The 18737-nt window shown below is 37.7% G+C and overlaps 1 protein-coding gene across 5 annotated transcripts in view; it reads right to left on the bottom strand.

The window, feature by feature from the left end:
• Positions 1-18737, bottom strand: part of LOC141551944 (cadherin-related family member 3-like) — a 119472-nt gene that overhangs the window by 41237 nt on the left and 59498 nt on the right. For all 5 annotated transcript variants that reach the window (XR_012485024.1, XR_012485025.1, XM_074284202.1 and 2 more), the window contains exons 5-7: positions 10254-10348; positions 4555-4662; positions 3851-4047 (exon numbers count right to left, since the gene is read on the bottom strand). Coding sequence is in view for 3 of the 5 variants with exons in the window: in XM_074284202.1 (XP_074140303.1) it covers positions 3851-4047; positions 4555-4662; positions 10254-10348 (400 nt within the window). In the remaining 2 variants the exon portion in view is untranslated. The remainder of the gene's footprint in view (positions 1-3850; positions 4048-4554; positions 4663-10253; positions 10349-18737) is intronic.

The following is an 18737-nucleotide window of genomic DNA, read 5'->3' as shown; positions in this document are numbered from 1 at the left end:
GAATTTCAAACCAGATGTTGCTACCTGACCAACAGGAAAGCCTTTAGAAGCTAAGACACACGACCTGCCATCTGGGGGAGGGGAGGAGGGGAAAAATTGGAAAAAAAAAAGTTTTGGCAATTGTCAATGTTGTGAAATTACCCATGCAAATATCTGGTAAATAAAAACTATTATTATTTAAAAAAAAAAGAAGAAGAAGAAAAAGAAAGAAGAAAGAAGAAAGAAGAAAGAAGAAAAGAAGAAGAAGAAGAAGAAGAAGAAGAAGAAGAAGAAGAAGAAGAAGAAGGAGAAGAAGAAGAAGGAGAAGAAGAAGAAGAAGAAGGAGAAGAAGAAGAAGAAGAAGGAGAAGAAGAAGAAGAAGAAGGAGAAGAAGAAGAAGAAGGAGAAGAAGAAGAAGAAGAAGAAGAAGAAGAAGAAGAAGAAGAAGAAGAAGAAGAAGAAGAAGAAGAAGAAGAAGAAGAAGAAGAAGAAGAAGAAGAAGAAGAAGAAGAAGAAGAAGAAGAAGAAGAAGAAGAAGAAGAAGAAGAAGAAGAAGAAGAAGAAGAAGAAGAAGAAGAAGAAGAAGAAGAAGAAGAAGAAGAAGAAAAGACACAGCCTGGGGTGGCTTTGGAACAGGTGAGACTGATGCTAAGTGAGTACTGAGTTAAACTATAAATTCATCCACTTCTTGCAATACCAGAGAAACTGAGGCAAGTGAGATTTGTTTTTAATTTTAACGTGGAGAGTTTAAGCTAGCTGATCAAGTGGGACTATAGTTCAAAGCACTTGGTGCAGGTAAACAGAGGCAGAGAGAATTATATAGAGTTTTAGCTAACTAGGGTTTGCAAACAGAATACAAAACCTGAGTACACAAATTTATCCTAACAGCTGTTAACTTTAGGGGAAACAAAGGTGGATAAGGGGGGCAAGGACACTGGGAGGATGGACAAGCCATTATTCCAGAAAAGAATCATAATTTAAGATTGACAGAATAGGGATCAAGATAAGATGTTCAAGGACAGGAGACATCTAGGCATAGGACAATACTCAAAAGAAGGGGGAATTATCCTAGCAAGGATCAAGATAATCCACCTGGGCATTTATAACATAATGGTATGTAAAGGGGAGTCAGCTAGGTGGCGCAGTGGATAGAGCACCAGCCCTAAATTCAGGAGGACCCGAGTTGCCGTGTGACCCTGGGCAAGTCACTTAACCCCAGCCTCAGAGGAAAAAAAAAAAAAAAACAAAACAAAACAAAAACCCTTCATTCTGTTAATTCCACACAAGTTTTTGTCCACTCATGTCCAATTCTTTATGACCCCATTTGGGATTTCCTTGGCAAAGATACTAGAGTGATGTGTCATTTCCTTTTCCAGCTCATTTTACAGGTGAAGAAACTGAGGCAAACAAGATTAAGTAACTTGCCCAGAGTCATACAGCTACTAAGTGGCTGAGACCATATTTGAATTTAGGAAGAGGAGTTTTCCTGACTCCAGATTCAGCTCTCTATCCTTTGTGCTACCTAAGTGCCAAAATATAAAATTTGTGGGGGGAGGGGGTTGGAGAGAATCCTATGATATGTTTCAATATTTTCATACCTTACTAAAAAATAATCCAGAAAATCATTTTGTTTCATCTATGGGCAAACTAAAGTAGAAAGTTGAGCATTTCATTGTTGGTGCAATTGGGAAATGATCCAATCATTCCAAAGAGCAATTTGGAACTATGCCCAAAGTACTATAAAACTTTGCAAATACTTTGACCCAGCAGTGCCCTACTGAGTCTGTATCCCAAGGAAATTATAAAAGAGGGAAAAGAGCCCTCATGTGCCAAATGTTTGTCCCAGCTCTTTTTGTAATGGCAAAGAATTGGAAAATGAGTTGATTCCCACCAATTGGGGAATGGCTAAGTTATGGGATATGAAAGTAATGGAATATTATTTTTTCCCCTGAGACTGGGGTTAAGTGACTTGCCCAGGGACACACAGCTAGGAAGTGTTAAGTGTCTGAGACCAGATCTGAACTCGGGTCCTCCTGACTTCAGGGCTGGTGCTCTATGCACTGCACCACCTAGCTGCCCCTGTAATGGAATATTATTGTTCTATTTTTTAAAATGCTAATTCTAGAAAAGCCTGGAAAGATTTACATGAACTGATACTGAGCAAAACAAGCAGAATCAGGAATACATTGTATACATTAATAGTAACAACATATGATGATCAACTATGACAGCCTTGGTTTTTCTCAGTGGTTCAGTGATCCAAGGCAATCACAATAAACTTTGGGCAGAAAATGCCATCCATATAGAGAGAACTATGGAGACTGATGTAAATCAACACATACTATAGTCCCTTTTTCCCCTTTTTTCTTCTGTTTTTTCTCTCATGGCTGTTCCCTTTTATTCTGATTTTTTTCTCCCAACATGATTCATAAGGACAGTGTAAAAAAAAAAAAATGAATGTATATGTATAACAAAAAGAAAGTTGTTTTTTTACATGTAACTGAGGAAAATTTGTTTAAATGTTAAAATATATGTAAAATAACTTTTAAAAAAATTTTTGAAAGAAAGCTGAGCATCTAGCTAGTGAATTCAGGCAATGAACTACCTGCCTGTGAGTCATTCAGCCCCCATCTCTACCCAACATCTCCTCACAACCATTCCTTAAGATAAGTTATCTTATTAAGTGCTCCACATTTTGATTTCACTGTTCTTGTACAGCTGAAGTTATTGCAAAAGCTGCCCTAATCCTAAATCCTTGTTGTAAGGCATCAAAAAGAAAGTTCATTCTTCAAGGTTTTTGTTTTATTTTGTTTTGTTTTCCCACAGAGAAAAGGAAAAAGAGGGAGAGGTTGCAAGAGAGAGGGAGAGTTTAAGGGAAGAGATGAAGAGGGAGGGAGAGAGAGAAGAGAAACAGAAGGAAAAATCCAAGTGAAAGAATGAGGGAAAAAGCATTTATTAAACACTGACTGTGTTGAATGCTAGAGATTCAAATGGATAACTACGACAATCCCTTTTCTCAAGGCGCTCACATTGTAATGGTGGAGACGCTATATATAGAAGGTTTCAGCTGCAAGTCATAGGAAAAGGTCCCACGCCCCTCAGGATGCAGGGTAAAAACAGGTGGCAACATAGCATTTTCAATGGCCTTCCCACTGATAAAATCATACCCATTTCTGATGGCAAACCACTTTGACAGTGCCAAGAAATTGAATGATTTGGTCATTGTGACTCACTGCAGGTTGTCTACACAGTTTTTATGTTGGTAGGATGAGTCTGGGAATTCCAGTTGAGAGTTTCCAGGAATCAAACCAGTTTCATTAAAATCAAAAAGTCTCAGTTCTTAAGCCTGAACAGGGGCCATTAGAGCATGAGCTCCTTGGGGATTGGTTTTGCTTTTTCTTTGCATGTCAACCGTTAGAACAGTGCCTGGCATATGGTAAACACTTAATAAATCTTTATTTATTAATTTTGGTACCACCTAGAGACTATACCAGGCACAAAACATCATGAATGAATACTTAAATTTAGAGTTAAAAGGATGCTTAGAAACAATCTAGTCCAACCTTCTGATTTTACACATGAAGAAGTGAGGCATTGAGGATTTAAGTTGGTATTTAAGGTAATACAGGTAAGAAGTAAAAAAAAAATAAAAAATTAAAAAAAAAGTCTTCAGACTCTACATCCAATTCTTGATTTTTTTTGGCAATTTGAGTTAAGTGACTTGCCCAGGGTCACCAGCTAGGAAGTGTTAAGCCTCTAAAGTCAGATTTGAACTTTAGGGACTGATGGTTCATCCACTGCCCCACCTAGCTGCCCCTCAACACCTAACGTTTTGCCTGCTTCCAAGACCCAGGACCAATTCCTGACCCACCTTTGTCAATAGCAAAGTATCTATTCCCTGGGTCCAGTTCAAAGGTAACACGCCCCATCTGGTCTTCATCAGTAGCTTGACAGGAACCCAGAGTTTTTCCCAGTGGAGTTTCTTCATCAAGTGTGATATTGCCTTCGGTACTAGTGTTTGAGTTCACCAGGATAGGAGTCAGGACGCCGTCTTTGATGTTAAATAAACTTATTTAAAGGAAAGAATAGGAGAGCAGCATTGGACAAAGTGCAGGGCTTTTATTTTTCCTGAAAAGTAGACTTGGCACTTAAAATTCTTGATCACCAGAATGGTTTTATAAGTTCTTTGGAAATGACATTAAACATGGGGATTTTCTTGGGCAGAGAATGCAGCTGGACAGCTCTGGCCAGTGAATCAAAGGATGTGTTGCCCTGGCAATGCACTCAATATATATGACATCCTTCCAATAGAATTTCAAAGGCATTTCTCTCTTTGAAGATCTTTTACTTCCAATAATAAAATCCTTTTTATTTAGGGACTTTTTTATATCTTAGGGAGTTTTCCCACTGTAGGAAAAAAAATTAATCAGTTTGTTTTTCATTGTAATTTTACATTTACTTCCTCCCCACTCCCTACCAAAGCCTTCAAAATGCAAAAAAGTTTAATAATGAATTTCATCTTATTTCCATATTTAATTATCAAGGCCAAAGTTAAACAACATTTCATTTCCTTACCTGCAGGTGAGAACAGGGATCTTGTTGTTTACATTGATGAGGAAGATCTTTATATTTCCCATGATAAAAAGTCCTCCAGGGTCAGTCACTTTAATAAGCAGTGAAAAGCTAAAAATAAGAATAATATAAATAAATTCCAAAGCAGCGGAAGAAAGTAGTTGGAAATGCAGGGATGCTTTAGGCTGGGTCTGCACACAAGACTAATCCAACTGTGGAGAATAAATCCACCAGTCAGACTGGACTGGGCAAATCCATCAAAAACTCATCCAAAAATATTGCTTCTACCATGTTTGAATTGAGAGATGCTCTACATAGTCAAATCAGGGCTTTGACTAGCAAGGAGCGAGTGAACCGTGGTTTTTTAACTAGAGGTCATTTAGCCCAACTCTCTTTTCTTGGAGATGAAGAAACTGAGGATCAAAAATAAGGTGCCATCTGGGGGAGGGGGTGGGGAGAGGAGGGGAAAAGTTGGAATAGAAAGTTTTGCAATTGTCAATGCTGAAAATTTACCCATGCATATATCTAGTAAATAAAAAGCTAAAATAAAAAAAAAAAAAAAAGGCGATGACCAATATCACACAGAGAATGTGGTGGAGCCATAATTAGAATCCAGATCCTTTGACCACAAATCCATATCCCTTGTGATATGTCCCTCATATCACACCTAAGGAAACTGAGACCAAGCCAGGATTTGAACTTGGATCATCTGAAGTCATATTCAGTTTTCCCACCACTAGCCCCCACTATTTCCTACCAGGACACTGAGTTAGGTATCTTTTTGGATCAATTCTCTAGTCATTAGTCCTCCAAATCCACACTTCTCAATATTGAAAACTGATTGACAAGAGCAAAGGATTTTGTTTCAGAACTCTTCTAAATGGTGTAATGATTGGGGAGAGGGCTCCAGAGGGGATGATGAATGGGATTCCATCTCAGCAGAAAGGGTTATGGATTTGGGGAGGGAGAGTCCAAGCGAGGGGGAAGCTGGCTGTTTCCTAATGGGAAGATGGCTGTTTGGCTCATTAACAGAAAGAACTATGCGGAGCTGATAGTGCTGATTGTTTGGCCTTGCCTCCCAACTCCCAGGTGCAAGGAATGGTGGCTAGGCTGTTTCCCAGGAAACATGCATGGTTCTATCTGCCAGAGCCAAGGAAAGGGACAAGCTCAGCAATTATCTGGATAATTGTATTGATTTAGACAGCAAATCTGAATTACTCGGAGAAAAAAAAAAAAAAAAAAAAAAAAGGAACAAAACAGCAAATCCCCAAACCTTGCTTATTTCTCACTCTAATTCTATAGGTGGAAAATGCTCCCAACCACCTACCTCCTAATAGAGGGGTGATGGACAGAAGGTGCACAATGATGCATTTTGGGACATGGCAAATGTTTGGATCTCCTGACTGTGCCAGTTTTATTCAATGATTACGCTTTCTTTTTTGTGTTAAAGAGGGTGGTGAGTATGTTGAGAGAGTCACCAACAAAAAGGAAATAAAGTCATTGAAGTATCTAAGAAAACACATAATTGAGAGAGAGACAGAGACAAAGAGACACACAGAGAGAGAGAGAGACAGAGAGACAGATAGACACAGAGAGAGACAGAGAGAGAGAGAGAGACACAGAGAGAGACACAGAGAGACAGAGACAGAGAGAGACAGAGACAGAGAGAGACAGAGACAGAGACAGACAGAGACAGAGACAGAGACAGAGACAGACAGAGACAGAGAGACAGAGAGAGAGAGAGAGAGAGAGAGAGAGAGAGAGAGAGAGAGATGAGAGAGAGAGAGCACACTAAAGGAAATACCAAGAAGCAGAACATTGAAAGTGACATGTTGAATTCAAATCAGTGAATATTTTTATATACTTTTAGCAAGCCATATATATGAGATTTGTATTTTCACATTAATGTTCATCTTTTTTCTATTTGGGGGGAGGGGGTCATTAAACCCAGATTTTTTAAATTAAATTTTTAACTTTAAATTAATTAATCTAAAATCTAAATTTTAAAAATGTAATTAATTTCCTAGAAATATCTAGATTTTGTTGCTGTTCAGTAGTATATGACTTCATAAATAGAATATGGTGCCATGGTTTCTTGGCAAAGACAATGAGCATGATTTGCCATTTCCTTCTCCAGTGGATGAAGGCAAATAGAGAGTAAGTGATTTGAGCAGGGTCCTCAGCTAGTAAGCATCTGAGATCAAATTTGAACTCAGATCCTCCTGACTTTTTGTCAAGTTCTCTATCCACTGAACCACCTCCCTGTCTATATCTAGCTACGCTCTAACAAACCCAAAGTACTCTGATAAATTATGATTGTTTTTTTCAAGATTATCTAGAAAAAGATGTCATTCTGCAGGATTTCACAAGTTTTCCCAAAATAGAACAATAGTAAGAAATAACATTTATATAGCCTTTAAAATTCTCTAGCTTTTTTACATATTCTCCTGTTTGAGGCTCAAATCAAGTACATGAGATAGGTGCAAAAACATTCACTTTTAGAATGTAAACTTTCTGAAGGCTCTTTTAGCATTTCTATGTATTTCTGTACTTCATATACTTATTGTTAATATATACTATGTGTTTGTTTTTCTGTACTTAGCACAATGCCTGATACAGAATAAAGTAATCATCAGAGGCTCTTCTACCTTTGAAAAATCTATTTATTTCGCGGGATTTCAGTTATCTCTTGTGTAAAATGGAGGGGGGGGTCATTAAATGAACTTTGAACTTCTTTCCAGCTCTTAAACCATGATCTTCATCTTCCAACTGAGCCTCAGACAGACCAAGTTAGTTGCCTATGGTCACACAACTAGGAGTATCAGATGCGGAATTTATTTCTAAAGTTCAGCTTTCTTCCCATGGCCCTGTGCTCTTTCTAAACCTGTGGTACCTTTAGCTAGATTCTAACAAACTTAAATTCATGCGAAAAATTATTTTTATCTAATAAGAACAAGACATTAATTTGGAAAATGAACTGAACTAGCTAATTTATAAGAGCCAGTTTTAATCCTCTAACTATACTCCATTTAGCTCAATGGATACTGGATATTTTATCAGGGATAGAAAAGTCCTAATGAGACATTCCAATATTTCTATCAGAAACCAAATAATGGGGATTCCATTGCTGCTGTTATCTCCCTGGAAGGGGTGAGTTAACAAGAGTAAATGAGGCAAACAACAATTTCTCTATCCCTACTTAAAGGTTCAGTTATTCTAGAACCTATTAAACTCCCAAAGCCCAAGAAAGAAGGAAGGAATAATGAGCATTATGTTGATCTTTATTAGAAATTCTGTATGAACCATTAGCAAAAGAATTGTAGATTCAAATTTTGCAAATGGGTAATTTAATCATTCAGTGCTCAGAATCCACGGAAGGGAAAGGGTCTCACTTTAATTTGTTTAAGGAAAGGCCAATTCTAAAAAATAATTTGTTATTAAGTACTTTTTCCCCATTTGTTAATGTATAAGTTATAATGCTTTATTTTGACCAAACTTGTGATTTCATTGGTGTTTACAAGTGGAAAAAGGCCTTCTACCAATGCAGACTGGAAGTTTTCCTGTGGAAGGAAGGAAGGAAGGAAGGAAGGAAGGAAGGAAGGAAGGAAGGAAGGAAGGAAGGAAGGAAGGAAGGAAGGAAGGAAGGAAGGAAGGAAGGAAGGAAGGAAGGAAGGAAGGAAGGGAGGGAGGGAGGGAGGGAAGGAGGGAGGGAAGGAGGGAGGGAGGGAAGGAGGGAGGGAGGGAGGGAGGGAGGGAGGGAGGGAGGGAGGGAGGGAGGGAGGGAGGGAGGGAGGGAGAAACTCTATCAAGTACTATATTAAGCATTTCACAAATATTATCTCATTTACCTCATAACAACCATGGGAGGTAGGTGCTATTATTATCTCCATTTTGTAGCTGAAGAAACTGAGGCAGACTCTGATTTATCCAAGATTATTCAGCAACTAAATGCTTGATATAGAATTTGAACTCAAACCTTCCTTTGAACTCCATACCCAGCACTCTCTGCACTGGGCCATCTAGCTGCTTCTATATACAAACAGTTCTATACAAGAATAGCAGAAATGAGGTGGAACCCCTCTCCCACAGATGAATATCAGGGGACTTAGACAAAAGCACTAAGATCTGAGTTCAAATCTTGCCTCAGACACTTAGTCACTGTTGCTCTGAGCTTTCAAAATGAGAGGGTCGGCCTTGATTACCTCCAGGAGCCTTTGTAATTCTAAATCTATGATTCTGGAAGAGTGACATAGGATGGGCAAGCATGGACGGATTGCAGTCTGCACTGCAAGCTGCACAATAATTACTGATGACATTAAGGATTCATTTAACTATAGCAGGAAACACAAAATGAAAACACAATTTTTAGATATCCATCTTCATTTTTCTCTGGGTTTCTTTTTTGAGTTGAAAATAATGGTTACATCTTTTAGTTAGTTCTCCCCTAGTGAAAGATACCACTGTAAATTAGGGGAATTTTGTAGCAAAAAATAAATAAACAGGCCTCTTCGGTTCCTTGAGGCCTGATCCATTCCTCCTGTTTGCACAAACAGGAGCCTCTCTGGAGGCCGGGCTGCTGAGGCTGTTAACATAGAGATCAGACAAGCAAGGAGTGTAGCATCCTCAAGTAGCAGAGGTAGTCCAGTCTCAGTTCAGGCTCATGAGGGATTGGTTTTGAGTGGTTTATTGCTACATTATCATTTTCTGTAAACTACCCTGAGACCTAGGAAGCTCCTAAAAATCAGCATTAAATAAAAATAATAACAGTAGGCAATGCTTCCCCATTTGACATTTGTGATCCTACGGAGGAAACTAGATGATATTGGTCTACTAAATTTTAAGGTTCATTGGACAATAATGGGAATGTTTCTGTCCATAGCCATTTATATAAAAGAAGATTCCATTCTCTAGCAGTTGAGGATGAAAAAAAAAAAATACTTAAACTATCCCTGGTCCAGAGACTTCCATATAGCTTGGGGCGATAGCACATCCAGCCCCCATTCTATGCAGCCCTATTGTGAGGACTAACTTCTAAATGGGATAGATGAAGCTAAGGTGGAAAAATAAATTTAGTCATGTATTTAGACTTGGAAGAGACCTCAGAGATTATGTAGTGCTGCTCATTGAAGTTACATACAAGTAAAGTGAGGTTTAGAGATTTTAAATGATTTGTCGATATCTTAGAGTAAATGAATTTAAAAGGTCACTTATATGTTATAGCTCCCTCCCTCCCTCTTGGAGTACAGCTTTGTTCTTGTCTTGGGATCTCTAGAATCAAGTACAGTCCTTTGTACAAAGTAAAAGTCTATTGAATTCAATTGTCAACATTTGAATCCAAGTCTTTGACTCCAGATCCAACATGGTTTTTATGAGGTAAATGAGATAATATTTGTGAAATGCTAAATGTAGTACTTGGTATAGTTCCTTTCTTCCTTCTATCTCTTTATCTCTCTATCTATCTCTTTTATGCTCTCTTTCTCCTTTCATTCTCTTTATTGAACCATATTCTCTTCTTTCTACAAAAGTCATCAGTAGCAAAAATATAGGCAAGGAGTCATTAAGGACTTTTTTTCAATATTTTTTATTTAATATCCATATTTATGGCAGTGGAGCAAGAAATGATGGGGAAAGGACAGAAAATGGAAATTTCCACAAAAAGAGCTACATTTAGACTGGCAAAAAAATCTACCGACATTATTTACCTTTTGGGTCCTCTGTTGAAATCGAAACTCATTGTTGTAGATATGGTTCCAGTATTGTCAATGGTGAATCCTGCATCCTCCGGGAAAATGAAGTACTATTGGGTAATAAACAGTCAAGTTAAGATAACAAGCATTTATTAAGCACCTACTATATGCCAGGCACTATGAAGTGTTGCAAGGAAGGAAAAAGGTCCTGGTCTCAAAGAGCTAGTAGTCCAATGGGGGGAGGCAACACAGAAACAACTTAAAAAATATAAATAGGGCAAATTTTGGAAAGGTGAGTAGCATTAAGAAGAACCAGAAAAGACTTCCTACAAAAAGGGCTATTTAAGCTGAGACTTGAAGGAATCCAGAAAGTGGAGGTGAAGAGAAAAAGCATTTCAAGCACAGCTAGGGGAAATGCTAGAGTTGGGAAATGACATATCTTGTGTGAGAAATGACCAGGAAGCCAATGTCACTGGATTGTATCATAAGCTTATAGAAGAAAGGTGTAAGAAGCCTGAAAAGATAGGAAAATGTCCAGATTATGAAAAGCCATTAAAAGTCAAACAAAGTTGGCTAATCTGACAGAAAAGGAAAATGACAAATACTGGAGAGGGTGTATTGTTGGTGGAATTGTGAACTGATCCAACTATTTTTAAAAATAGTTTGGAACTATGCCCACAGGATATAAAATTCTGCATACCCTTTGATCCCATAATATCACCACTAGGTCTGAATCCCAAAGAGATCAAAGGAAAAGGAAAAGGACAAAAATATTTGTAGTGACATTTTTTGTGATGGCAAAAAATTGGAAATTGAGAGGATGTTTGTCCATTGGGGAATGGCAGAACAAGTTGTAGTATATGATGGTAATGGAATACTATTATGCTAGAAGTAATAACAAGCAGGATTCTTTCAGAAAAACCTGGGAAGTTTTATGGGAATTATTGCAAAATGAAATGAGCAGAACTTGAAGTATATCATATACAGAGTAACATCATTATAATAATGATCAACTGTGAAAGATTTAGGTATTCTGATCAATATAACAATCCATGACAATTCCAAAGAACTCGTGATGAAATACTGTCTACATCCAGAGAGAAAACTGATGAACTCTGAGGAGAGATTGAAGTGTGTGAAGGTCCGGGCTAGCTCCTCTGAAGGGCTCAGAATAAGTCCTTGCCCCACGTTGGGCACCAAAATTGTAACGTTCTGAGAGTTTCTCAATTGTAATCCTTCTTTAGGAGGAGGTTTCTTTTCTGCATAATCTTTTCCTCTGTGTGTAGGTTTCTTGGGAGGCTTCTGGAGCCTCCAGCCAGCCTCTTCTTCTTCCTGAATCCTGGCTCTGAATCTCCTCCAGCTCTTGTCCTTCCCCAATCCAGACTGCTTCTTTCAGACTGCTGTCTAAATTCAATGTCCCAGTCTAGACTGCTCTCCAGGCTCAATGTTGCCTCTTTTATCCTCACAGAGAATGGAATTGTGAGAACTCCCAGGCGCTTGTGGAAACTCCTTCAACCAATGAACTTGCTTCTTTTAAAGGTTGTGTAAACTCCTTTTCAGAACTCCTTTTAAATGTGTAAACTCCTTTAAATGTGTAAACTTCTTTTCAGAAGTCTAAAGGTATAAACTCCTAAAAGTGTGAACTCTGAACTAGAGAATTGTTTAGATAACCTGAGTTATCACCTTGTAATCCTAACAGAAGTGTGTTTTCTGACATTTTATTTTTCTTGGTTTTTCTTCTTTTGCAATATGGCTAATTTGAAATATGCTTTTCATTACTTCAAATGTATAATACTTCTTGTTTTCATAATTGAGAGAGGCAGGAGGAAGAGTGAGAATTTAGAACCGAATATGAATTTATTTTAAAAAATTAAAATAAATTGTTGAATGAAATTGGGAAATGTATAACAAAATAAATAAAAGACAACAATACACATTGTTTTTAAATTCTAACAAAGGATTTTATATTTGATCCTAATGGTCATAGGAAACCACTGGAGTTTGTGGAATAGGGGAAAGTCATGGTAAGACCTGTACTTTAAAAGAATTGATTTGATAACTGAGTGGAGAATAGACTTGAAACCAATCAAAAGGCCATTACAATAGTCCAAGCATTCGATCATCAGGGACATGCACCAATGTGGTGGCAGGGTCAGAGAAGAGAAGGCATAAATAAAGAGGGGAGGATGGGAGAAAGGGATGTCAAGGATGACATCTAGGTTGCAAGCTTGAGTGACTGAGAGGATGCTGGTACCTCCTCAACAGTAATAAGGAGCTGAAAAGAGGGAAGGGTTTATGGACATGTCAATTTTAAAATCTCTAAGGCACATCTAGTTCAATAGATCCAATAAGAAGTTAAATAAAAAGGAAATCAAGCATCGTAGGTATCTCCAATATCATCGGACATAGATTATGGTCTCTCAAGGATGAGAAAATCCAAGATGTATACCATATTTTTTACCTCTCCCCTTCTCTAATGATCTCCTCGCAGTGATCTGATGACTACTCATATCAACTGCAGAGGGAATTTCTTGTCCAAGTATGATTGGGACAAGATGGCATCTGATATTTTCTTTTCAACTCTAAGATTATATGAGTCCATTTCCCAAAAAATCTAAAAACAGAGCTAAAACTACATATACACTCAAAAAACTGTCTTATTTATTCACTGCGAAGGTGTTTTGGATGGAAGCAGGGACAGAGTAGAAAGAGAGATGGGCCTCAAAGTCATAAAAGCCTGGATTCAAGGACTGTATATGTGACTTTGGGAAAATTGTTTACCTCTTAAGATACCCCAAACAACTCTATTCTGCAAAATAGGTGGTTTCCAGCACTTTAAAATTCTTTAACTTTGACCATCTCATGTTTTCTTCTGAGATACTCCAGTTCTCTTTGACTTGTAGAATCCAGCACCTTCTCTGAGGAGGGCACGCCATGTTTGAGCAGTCCCTGCACTAGTGATTCCCCACATCCCCACAATCAATTCCAAAGTTCTTAAAAGAGACTTAAAAGAAAGGAAAAAAGCACACCTGAGAATGTGCTTGTATCACTTTTTCTGATCGCCACGAGTGCTTGTCTGTTGTGAGTTCTCCATAAAATAGTCTTTTTGGAAAGCATACATTCAGCATTCTAGTAATGTAGCCAGTCAATGAACTTATGCTCTCTGTTGTAGAGTCTGAATATTTGGGAAAATGTATACATCTTTTTTTATTAAAGCTTTTTTATTTTCAAAAACATATACGTAATTTTTTCAACATTCACTCTTACAAAACCTTGTGTTGCAAAATTTTTCCCTCCTTCCTTCCACCTCCTCTCCCAGATGACAAGTAATCCAATATATGTTTAACATGTGCAATTCTTCTATGCATACTTCCATATTTATCATGCTCCACAAGAAAAATCAGATCAAAAAGGGAAAAAATGAGAAAAAATAAAAAATGCAAGATCAGATCTACATGCCAATTAGGAATTTTTAGAATCATAGATTTAGGTTTATCTGGTCCAATCTTATGATTTTACAAATTAGGAAATTGGGGCCTAAATTTCCCAATTTCCCAAATTCCCTAGTGCCCACAGGTAATAGATGCCAGAGCTGGAATTTTGAACCCAGGTCCTCTGGGGGACACCTCATTCTGTCTCCCAATGATGTTCACACCCAATTAATTGGCATGTTTTTTTAAATGTGAAAAAAGACTGGAAAATATATACATAAGATTACATGCATAGAGTAAAAAAATAGTATTACAGATCATTGAGTGCAAAACCCAACCTATGTTTACAGATGAGGAAATGGAGGACACCAGATATCGTCCAAACTTCATATGGATTTCTAAGCGGCGGAAACCAAAATTTTAAATCCACTGGTTATGATTCCCATACCTCTTCCTGCTGTACCCGTGTATACATGATATATGAGAGGACTCTTTTTCCATCCTTCAGCACAGCTGAAGGAGGAAATTTAAGTGAGCAGACCAGCAGCAGGGCAAGGGCAGGAGAGGGACCGAATAGGAAATCAAGGAAAAGCTAATGACCCTCTCCTGTGGATTCAGATTTCTTCTCAATCCAACCAGGGACTATGCAGATCACCAGACAGAGAAGAGAGCCCATGGACTACTAGGATAAGTAGGCACCTCAATCTCACTCCTTCAAAGCATCCATCTTTTTTCTCTAGAAAAATTCCTTCCTACTGAGGCTGAATATTACAGCTTCAGTCTGAGAGGAAAATTCTGATCCTTAAGCTGCAGGTAGAGCAGTACACAGAACTACGGGTCAGGAGTTAGGAAATCATTGTTCAATTCTGTCCAAACTCTTCCTGATCCTATTTGGGGTTTTCTTGGCAAAAATTCTGGACTGGTGTGCCATTTTCTTCTCCATCTCATTTTATAGATGAGTAAACTGAGGCAGACAGGATTAAGTGACTTGCTCAGGATAGTATCGAAGGTTGGATTTGAATTCAGATCTTCCTGGCTCCAAAAGTTACCTTGCTACCCAATTAATCAATTCATTGATCCATAATTTCTGTTTCAAATTAATTAAAAATTTGATTCATGCCTTTTCCAGATATCCACAAAAGCTATACAGAGCTGATATCTACCCTGCAGGAGAGTAGCAAAATGCTAAGCACGTTTTGCAATGATGAATCTGACCTTTAAAGTAAGCAAATTTTTTTAAACAACCTATTCCTATACTCATTCTTATCTTTTAAGTGCAAGTTTAGTGGTGGAAACTTCCAAACTAGTTAAATGATTATGAAAGAGTCTCCTAGAGTATATTATTATATTATGTTTATTATAATATTATATGTATAATATAAAAATGTTATCATATATATTATAAACACATGGTATATATTATATATAAACCAATGTTAGACTATAGAAAATTTATTTTTTTTAATAGTTCTGTGAAGGCTGCTATTGATGACATAAAAATGGATGTAGATTTTATATGTAAATCCACATGTGTATTTAAAAAGTATATGTAGGGGCAGCTATGTAGTGCAGTGGGACAGAGCACCAGTCCCTGAAATTCAGGAGGGACCCCGAGTCCAAAATCTGGTCTCAGGACACTTAACACTTCCTAGCTGTGTGACCCTGGGCAAGTCAGTTAACCCCAATTGCCTCAGAAAAAAAAAAAATACACACACATACACACACACACACACACACACACATATGTAAAAATAGTTTTCTGAATTGTCATGTAAAAAGGATTGATCTTTTTATAATGAATTTTATAATTTTAATAATAATGAATTTTATTGAAATTACAGGAGCCATCTAATTTTCTATCTGCCCAGGTCCACACTCCAGGGGTGGGGTGGGTGGACTCCCTTACGTACCTTACATACACAACTCTGACTGGTGTAGATTACATAATGGAAGTCCCATCGGGGGACCATTGGCTTTTTTATGTTGTATATCTGCCATTACGGAGGACTCCATGTGCTTTAGTTAGGATTGTACCATTGGTTTCTCTGGGTCAGAGTACAATCATAATAATAATTATGTGAAAGACTTTAAGTATCCATGATAACATCAATCTCTTCTATTTCAATCGGGACACACTGATTTATAATAACTTGTAAAAATTGCATCAGCTTATTTTTTATGGTTCTTTTTCCAGGTCCACCTTGATCAAATAATCTTTACAGAACACTGTGAAGATTAAGTCTTTTCCTACAGAAAGAGAAGTAGAATTGAGAACTTTTTCTAAAGGATTTATGCAGTTATTCTTTAAAATTTGGCTTATTCTGTTTTTATTATCCAGTATGTCAGGGTTTTGGTTTTTTTTTTTATTATTTACCTAAAATTCAGGTATATCAACTGTTTCTTGTTTTAAGATTATTTAACTTTTCTAATTTTTTCTTCTTACTAATAATCTCTCAAAGAGATAATCAGATTTTTCCAAACATCCTTCAAAACTGATTCAATGCAAACCACTTTTATACAGTGCTAATCACGTTTGTTTCTTGGAGGAAAAATGGAGTTTCCAGTTTTGGTGTAGCAAAACTCATTTCATTTCATGAAAACTTACTTAGAAAGCTTTCTAGGGAAAAAAAAGGTCCTAGTAATAATAAAAATCTGAAAAGTTTTCCCATTTTTCTCTTTTGATACTGGAAAAAATAGATAATCTTTTTAATTTAATACCTTTTTAGAGGTATTTTCTCTATATTTAGAGCCTTTCTGCTGGTGGGGAAGTAAAAAAAATATTAATTAAAAAAAAAAGATTGCTGTCTATTCTGCAGTACAAGAGAATCTGACCTTAATAAGCAATAATAACATGAAAACTCTATCACAAAACAAAAACTAGAAGAAGGGTGGGGACTTCAACTTTTGCCTCAGGGCACCGAAACTTATCACATATGTTTGCTCTTTAACAGATAGAAAACAATAGAGCTCAGCACTTAATGAAAATAATTTCTCTAAATAGGATGGTCACTAGATCACCAAACATTGCTATAATTCCACTCACTGCTCCTTTTTTTTTCCACTAATGATTCCCCATATGTGTCCCTGGGTGTCCTTTGTCCACATGAAGCGCTTGAATGGTGTTTCCAATTGCCTTGTTTTCACTTGCCCCAAGCATAGTTTTGTGATATATATATTTTGCAGCTCTGTATGAGGAAGAGAGAGAGAGGAAGAGAGACAGACAAATAGACAGAGATAGAGAGAGATGGAGAGAGAGAAATAGGGACAGAGACACAGAGAGACAGAGGAGTACCTTTCCTAAACACAGAAGTTCCTAGACACAGAAATCCCTAGACATGTTTTATAGCTACTAAAGGAATTGCTACCACAAAATTAGCTGTCTCTCAATGTTTTGAGGCAATGTAAAAAGGCACCATGGTGTCTAGGAGACAGCATGGCATCCCAAGTCCCTTCACTGAAATCCCACCTTGTTATGTGACAGTAAAACAAGCCATGGACACCTCTGAGCTTTATTTTTTCTCCCCTGGAAAAGGGGTGGGGGACAAGGAGAAAAGAGGGGAAAAAAATCACCTACTTCACAGAATTAGTGTGGGGGAAAAGCACTTTGGGAAACTGTGAAGTGCTACAGGAATGTGAGTTTATTTTTATCAGCTATATGTTTTAGGAATTATTTAGAGTTCACAAAAATAAGATCTTTTTTTTTTTTCAACTTACTTCAATTGATGGTGATGGTATTTGGTGGACAATGAGATTATATATCTATAGTGTGGAGACTCTTGTTGCTAAGCAACCAGAAAGTAGCTGGGAAAGCAATAAAAAAGCCAACTCAATGAATTATCGATGGGAGAAGAGGGGCAAACATAACTGGATAGAAAATGAAACTCGTGTTCTGGCCAGTCCAACTTGCATTCATTCTTCAGCCCGAAATCTCCACAAAGTGTGTGTCCAACACATAGTTATTAGTCTCTTTTCAGAAACTTAAGGACTGAGGAGCTAACATGGAAGCCCACTAACTGCTGCCCTTGGGGTATATACAACAGGAGAAAGTTATTGCTGAGCTTATTCCCTAGGGAGATCCCTTCCACCATTTTTGTCCTGAAGTCAAAAATTAGCTCCTTTATTTGAGCTGTTCATCAATGATTATTTGCTGTAGAGGAACTTGAAAGGACCAAAAGCGAACCTTCAGACCAGACACAAGTGATAAAAGCTAAGGTCTTGCAATATCACGCTAGGTTGGCATTCTCCAGAGAGCAGTTACACAGGTCCAGCTACAGGATTCTTTTTATGGCTCCAAAACAAGGTGGTGGAGGGAGAAACAGTTCCCTGGGAGAGAAACTTTACAAACCTGATTTCTAGCATAGTGTCTTTCTTGCCTGTAGCATTCAGATATATCTCTTTAATGAGGATATTCCTTCCAACCATGCAGATCGCAATTTTTTCCATGCTTGCCCATCCCATGCAGCTCTTGCCCATGTCAACTCCCAGGTTCACTCCTGGAGGTCCATTTTGCAATATGGATTGAATTAGAAAAATATCTGCAGCATAGTGTGATGGATAGAGCATGGGAGTGAGAAGTATTGTTCTATCTTTTCAGACTCTTTATGACCTCATTGGGGGGTTTTCTGGCAAAGATACTGGAGCGACTTTCCATTTCTGTCTCCTGCTCATTTTACAGATGAGGAAAACTGAGACCAACAGGGAAGTGACTCGTCCAAGTTCACACAGCTAGTAAGTGTCTGAGGCCAGATTTGAACTCAGAAATATGAATCTTCATGACTCCAGCCTGGATTTCTATCCACTGCAGCACTACCTAGTGGCTCATGGGCAGAGATGAGCAATTCTTCTGGATCTTATAGTCCCAGGGAGTTTCCTGGAGATAAGTAATTTGTTCAGGTCATGTGGTTAAGAGTAAATTGGAGACAGAATTTGAACCCACATCTGTCTTGCCTCAAAGGCCTGCTTTCCATCCTCTAGGCCAGACTGCAAACTCAGGCAAAAACCTATATTATCTAGGTATACAGAAATAGCTCTACACCTAGAAAATAAAGGTGGTTTTTTTTCAGTTTTT

The sequence above is a fragment of the Sminthopsis crassicaudata genome, chromosome 1 (genome assembly GCF_048593235.1).
Source record: "Sminthopsis crassicaudata isolate SCR6 chromosome 1, ASM4859323v1, whole genome shotgun sequence".
NCBI lineage: Eukaryota > Metazoa > Chordata > Mammalia > Dasyuromorphia > Dasyuridae > Sminthopsis > Sminthopsis crassicaudata.
This window is presented reverse-complemented; position numbering and strand designations above follow the sequence as displayed.